This window comes from Sinocyclocheilus anshuiensis, unplaced genomic scaffold (assembly GCF_001515605.1).
Source record: "Sinocyclocheilus anshuiensis isolate Anshui unplaced genomic scaffold, SAMN03320099.WGS_v1.1 scaffold195, whole genome shotgun sequence".
In the NCBI taxonomy this organism is placed as follows: domain Eukaryota; kingdom Metazoa; phylum Chordata; class Actinopteri; order Cypriniformes; family Cyprinidae; genus Sinocyclocheilus; species Sinocyclocheilus anshuiensis.
The window spans coordinates 1244218-1251171 of NW_015548236.1; the positions used below are offsets into that span (position 1 = coordinate 1244218).

Below are 6954 nucleotides of genomic sequence, written 5' to 3' on the forward strand. Positions count from 1 at the left end.
ACTGAAAAGGAGAAGCACCGACATGGAGCTGGGAATCTGAAGGGTCTGGAGAGATTCTGGATGAAGGAATGGTCCCTGATCTCTTGTCAGGTGCTCTCTAACCTCATCAGGCAATATAGGAGAAAACTCCTATACTATTTTGGCCATTATTAAATGGAGGTTTCAAAAAGTATTGAATAAAAGGGTACCAGTAATTGTGTCCAATGTGTATTAGAGAAAAACATTTATTTCATAATGAAATTTCCCCCCATTTTAAATTCTTATTCTCCAATGAAAGGTTACATTTTTGTGAATTTTTGTAATAAAAGATCAAAAGGATTAAAAATGCAGATTTATTTTCATAGCCTTCTTTGAACATATTTACCAAGGGTACCAACAAGTCTGACCATGTGTGTGTATATATATAAAAACACTCTAGTACAGTATTTTATTTTAACCTTCAAGTGAGTTTCTATTTGTTAAATACTTAAAATGTTAAATTTTTTTAGGCAAGTATAATTGGGTCTTAACTTGAACCCAGACACTGGAATCTTGTAGTTGTGTTGCTATGATTCTTCCTGTCCTAAAATTATATTTACCATGTTTTTATCTATCCTGTCCAGTGAAGGAGACGAGAGCTGTCAGAAACAGTTAGGTAGAGTTCTGTCCATCTGGCAGGAAAGAGCTGTCTATGAGAATGGCATACTGGACAAACTCTCTGATGTCCTACGTAAGTAAACCACCGCAAGGTCACACTGATTTCAAAGTTTATTGCGAGTACAGTATAGTCGCTCAGAGAGACTCAGTAGTTTGTTTTGATAAGTGTCATGTGAAGTCTTTGTTTAGAGTGAGGACGCCTTTGTTGAAGTATAGCATGTAGAATGTCTCCTCATGTTCTCCTTACAGAGGTAGAAAAGAAGGCCAAAAAAAGGCCTTATGAGGAGATTAAGGTGAACGATGATGACTTCGCCTCCCAAAGCTCCCCTGCTGAACCTCCACAGGTATGAAAGAATGGTCTTACATCATGCATATTTACCTATAAACTGACCTCAAGTCAGTTTAGTCTTCCATGTCATGACTTGTTTTGTATATCTTAGACTGCTGATCTGATCCGAGCACTACAGGAGCTTGAGAACGCAGCCTCCAGCGATGCAGCTCTCCGCCAGAGGATCTCTGCTTTACCCCCAGAGGTGCAGGACACCACCCTATTGCACAAAGTTACAGGTGAGAACACCCATGCAACCTTCCTTGTCAGTAGTAAGTAAATGCATCAGAAATAGAATTAAATAATCAAATTTTTAATTGATCATTTGTGGTGTCGGCACATCTAGAGCACAGATTGTAATCGCTCAATTGGAATAGAGCACTAAAACAGATCATATGTAGTTAACCATTCTGACTGTCTACGTCTGTCCGAATGTGTTTTTTTCAGATAAAGAGTCAGGGGGGCGTCTTTCTCGGTTGGTGGAAGAGGCCTGCATGCTTCTAGCTGACTACAGTGGGCGGCTGGCAGCAGAGATTGATGATCGGCGGCAACTCACACGCACTCTTGCTGTCTTTTTGCAGAGTCAGAGAGACGGCCTGGCCCAGAACGAGCAGAAACTAGAAGTGGGTAAACTTACTGACTTCACAGTTTCTTCCCTTTTGTTTTTATCCTCAGTTGCTGTCTCTACATGTCAGTTTCTTTCTCCTCTTCTTTCTTTTTTTATACTTATGTTCATGTGATTATAGCTGTACATGGTTGCACCATATTTTCACCATATTTGGGTTTGTTCTGCCCATAGAAGGCAGTGAAGTATTTAATATAAAATAATTTCAGCAAATGCAGTCTAGCTATCTCTTTTTTTTTTTTAATTCCTATGCATGAGACATGCATTACTGGTCTGGTAAGTGTAAACAAACACCAAGTTAAAAGTTACATTCGCATTAACTGCTTCATTTTCCAGCCTTTGCCAACAGGTCGTGAGCAGGTTCCTGTGTTCCACCTGATGTCGCATTTACAGAATAAATAAAAATAAAAGAAAAAAAAACACCAATCTCTTGAGTGTGCATCTTTTTTGCTTATGCACTGGCTTTCACAAATACATACTTATTGAGTGAAATAACCTAAGAAACTGGCTGAAACATATTCTCTAACACTTTACTAAAAACTTATATGCCTTAAAATTAGTTCTACTGTAGTTAACATGATTTAAACAATGAACATCTTTGCAACATCTATTATTCTTGGTTAATATTAAGACTGTTACTTCAAAATGTATTAACTAATGAACAATAGTATGTTTACAAATGATGATTAACAAATGCTTGTAAAAGATTGTTCATTGTTAGTTTATAATGCCAAATGTGTAGAATGTTTATTTCAATTAAATTTTTTAAACACAGTTCATCAACTATAAAGCATAGTATTTATAAGCATAGTTCATGCATTTATATATTGGTTTCAATTTTAAGTTTTCATTTGAACCCCTAAAGTCTGATTGCAAACTCTTAAGGATTAAAAAATAGTTGTCCTGGTATTACATCAGTGTAGTCCATACTTAATTTCCGTGTAAAACATTTGCCATGTATAGCTTTACATTGTAGTAGAACAAACATTAACCATATAAAAAGGTACAAACTTGTAATTTTTGTAGTTAAATTAGTCAAAATATGCATCTAACACGTCTATCTCGCAGACATTTATTATAGTTGAAAAATATTCTGGCGTAAATGAATGTTTAAATTTAAATCATGATTCGAAACTTTAGTTCTGAGATGCTTTTCTAATTCTTTACAAAAGTAAACAGTCTAGTGCTTAATTAGACTTGTAAGCAGGTTGAAGAGATTTAAAAAGTAACTTTTAAAACTTTACATGTTGGAACAGAGTAGCATTCCTAAACTTTGTGTCTGATGTCAATTAAATATTAATAGTTTAACAGTTGTTAGGAAACAAATGTCAAGAACTTAAGCCTTTGACGCAGTCACAGAGGCTAAATGTATTGATTCTAGAAGCTTTAGGATGTTGACTATGCTGTTTTGCATATATAAATGTTTAAAATGCTTCATATAACAGCGGACAATATTGTTTTAATGTATCTGTGCTCATTGTAAACGGTAACAGGTTATACATGTTTGAGTGAGATACTGAGAACTGAAACAAAGTGATGTTATAACAGTTTGTGTATCTGAACTAAATTGAAGCTACCGGTAATTAGATTTAATAAATTCCAAAAAGAGTTAGACTTGTTGCAGGTCTTAAAGAGCCTTATCTTCGAGAGAGAGATATATATATATATATATATATAAAGCTGAGGATCTCTGCAGCAACACAAAACAATGGAAACTATACACTAAAAAAAAAAAATCAAGGTTGTAAATAAAACTGATTATTAGAGTACATTTTACAAAAACAAAATACTATTTTAGTTATTTTGCTTCAAAATTTTATTACACGTTTAATTCTATATTTTTTTTTTCATTGTACATTGTTATTTTACTAATATACTGCCAGATCAATTTTTTTGCACTAACTAGCTTGTTTGCATGTTTTTATTTTAGGAATACAAGCGCAAACTGGCCCGGGTGTCCCAGGTACGGAAGGAGCTGCGGTCTCGTCTCAGCAGTCTCCCAGACCTCTCTCGGCTCCCTAATGTTACAGGTGGCCATGTCCGCCTGCCCTCCTCTGGCGATCTTTACAGCCCCTCTGATTGAGCTGGACTCTCACCCCATCACCACTCTCCTGGTCCTCTGGCTGTCAGTCTTTCTTGCTTCATTTTCTAACAGTTGACACCACCTGGCCACTGTACTAGTGGATGTGTCCAATATGCAGTCCATGGCTGCCTGAGTGTTTCAATGATGAGCTCTATCAATTGAATTCATCGTCCCTCTTTGTGATGAAGAAGTATTGTTCAAGTATAGACAATACATCCTCTTTTTCCTGGACGTCCTGGCTGGGATTTCTAAATTGCCTAAAATGTCTGGGTTTTGGATTTCGTTTGCTATTAACTTGCTGTCATTGAGCAGGCATTGCGCATAATTGACCAGTTGTGTCGTGCAAGAAGTTGCGGGATTGATAATGGTCAAAGCAATGCAAATAAACGTATATATAATTTATGAGGACTGTAAAGAGCACGTTAATAGGAAAACAAAGCCAAAATCTGGACATTTAGGTAGTTTAGACATCCCAGCCTGGACATGTTTGGGGGAAAAAAAAGGACATATGATCAACCAAGTTCAAGTGCATTGGAATCAATGCAGACATTTCAATGACAGTAGTTGTTCTTGAATAACAAGATGAGTCAGTAGAGGAACTTCTGATTTTTCCTCTTTTTATTGCTTTGTTTTGGAAGCTTCCACCAAAAGTTAAAATAGACCTACTCAACAAATAAACATCTGCAGTGGTAAATTACTTTACAAATAGACATTATATGGCAGTTTGGTTTGATAATACCCATCTGTTCTTCAGTCTGTAGGTTTCTCTCCAGCTTCTCTCTTACTCATTTGATCAGATCTCCAGATTTGTGGTGATGTTATTTTTGTATTTTTGCAGCGAATATTCATTTCAGTGCAGTATGTTATAATCAGCTGCAGTATTTTAGTGCGGCAGTCATATCAACGAAGCCCTTTTGCAAACTGAAGGTTACAAGTGCTGTATGTAGTTCTAAGAGCTTTGCAGTGAGCAAAGAGATGTTTTCCCTTTTGGGTTTGTGCTTACCAGCATACATTACTCCAACAGTAGAGTATACCTTATAATATTCAGATCCTCTTTAATATTCAGATTCAATCTCTTTAGGTTCATTTCATTGTAATTGACCGAGAAGTGAAACACGATATCACATGCCTCAAAAGGTCAATGGTCGTTCACACTATTGATCAAACAAATTCATATATGTTAGCTGTCATCTTTTCCCCCTTTTCATCTAGAGACAGTGCTGTGGTAAAGATTGCAAAATTGTCCCTATGGGTTTGTTGGTTTGAAGCATTAGCGTTTATGTGCGTTTTACTGTATGGTCTCGCTCTCATTGGTCATCTGTGATGAAAAGAATCAAACTACTAGTTAGAACCGTTTCCTTTGTAAGATCCGAAGGGGTCGTTCATTGTCTGTGAAGCCACAACTTTTAACTTATTTAGTTGCAAGTGTACATTTAAACATCAGCCTTTGTAATGTGTTGGTCTGAGCCAAATAAAGCTGAAGGCAAAGAATAAAAGTCTAGCTAGCACTGTGACAAGACGAATGTAACGCCCGTATTTATTAAGCTATTTATTATTATCGTTATTTTAGCATTTTCAATAGGTATAACCCATATTTTAAACTGCTGATAAAGAGTTAAATCAAATTAAGTAAAACCATGGTCAAAAATAATCCGGAGAAGTTCCATTTGGTCACGGACAACGGCGCAAAAATGTAGGCCTACACCATCACGTCTGAAAGGTAAATGAATTGCTTTCTTTATTTTCTTTCTTACTCTTAATTTATTGGTATTGTAAATGATTATTTTAACAAAATGTTGAGATTTTTTAAAACTGGAATTAGTTCTTGAGTGTTTTATAGGCTAAGGGCACAGTGAAACTTTTTGTTTCATTTACTTCTTCTTTTAATTACTTAGCATTGTGTCGGGTTTCAAAAGGGGCTCGTGGAGTGCAAATTTTGCACTGCGCCCCAATCCGGCTTAGAAATGAAAACAGGATTACATTAGTGTGGGTCATTCAGGGCAGCTGTGGTGCCTGAGTCGGTTATTTTCAGTGAATTGGCCGAACGGGTTTGCAAAACGGTCTGAATCGATTTGCGATTCGGTTCGATTCGTGCGGACAGCTCTTTTCTAACTGAATCATTTGGAGCTATTTCTCAGTATCCACATAGAACAAACCGAGATTAGACTAAATGTATTTTACGATACCTCAACTGAAACAAAAGGCTACTTTTGGTTATATTCTGCTCCTGTAAATTTCTTGTCACTGTGTAAATGATCAATATTTAAAAGTGAAGTGAAAATGTTTATGGCTATATTTATGGTTTATGTAGCTATTAGGCTATATAACACAGACATTTTTTTTAAAAGTTCAAATAGCATAACAAGAATAGCTGTGGTTATTAAGGCCTATATACAGTGGCGGCGTTTCACAAAACCATAGGGTATGGCAGTGGCGTAAATCACAGTTTTGATAAATAAAAAATCCAATGGCACACCACTAAGCACTGAAATATAGGAAAAAGGATAGAAATACAATGAAACACTGCGTCATCAGAGTTGGTATTGTGGCTTTATCAGACACTTAACATTTTATGAAAATCAAGATCAAATGGAGTTGGTTTTTGACCAGCGAATGACGGAGATCTGTGTTTTGTCAGTCATTAGAACGACTGTACCAGAATTAGTGCTATTTCGGTGAAAAGGGATTACAGAGAATGGTTGAATACACTCAAATTAAAATGCTACTTTTAAATGTTGCATTTTTTATTGATATATTTAATCCATATTTAAAATTAACAAAACATAAAACATTAATGGAGCATGCAAACAAGACATTAAGAACAATAGACTGAATGGGCGCTTAGATGAAAGAAAAAACCATATAGATAACGAGACCAGATAACGAGATTTTGTTTACCATCTGTAACAATTTTATATATTTAATACAATATTTATAACTGAACACGAATCAATTAACTATAAATTTCGTGACTATGGCACGTACTGCCTTGAGATCGAGCTGAAACAGAACAAAAGTAAAGGCCTATTGGCTACAACTAGACGGCAAAAGCACTCTTCTCCGCTCTTCAGACACACACAAAAAACTATATTAGCCTTTACAGACATGGTGTTTCTTGAGTAAAGAAAACGCTGCACTTATTCAAACATCAAGTACGGTAGCAGAGAAGTGCAAAGCAAATCACAATTCTGAAAACAAAAAACAAAATAAAAACACAACGGCAAATCCGAAAACAAATTAACAAGTCAGAAAACACAACGACAAATCAGACAAATCAGACAA

General features: G+C 35.8%; 1 protein-coding gene across 1 annotated transcript in view; it reads left to right on the forward strand.

The window, feature by feature from the left end:
- The first annotated feature begins 579 nt into the window (after window positions 1-579).
- The window catches only part of LOC107654669 (zinc transporter 8-like), an 18456-nt gene continuing 12081 nt past the window's right edge, over window positions 580-6954 (forward strand). Inside the window, exons 1-7 of the mRNA XM_016441849.1 lie at window positions 580-709; window positions 886-980; window positions 1077-1203; window positions 1412-1587; window positions 3520-3552; window positions 3620-3718; window positions 5191-5254. Of these exons, the coding sequence (XP_016297335.1) occupies window positions 580-709; window positions 886-980; window positions 1077-1203; window positions 1412-1587; window positions 3520-3552; window positions 3620-3718; window positions 5191-5254 (724 nt within the window). The remainder of the gene's footprint in view (window positions 710-885; window positions 981-1076; window positions 1204-1411; window positions 1588-3519; window positions 3553-3619; window positions 3719-5190; window positions 5255-6954) is intronic.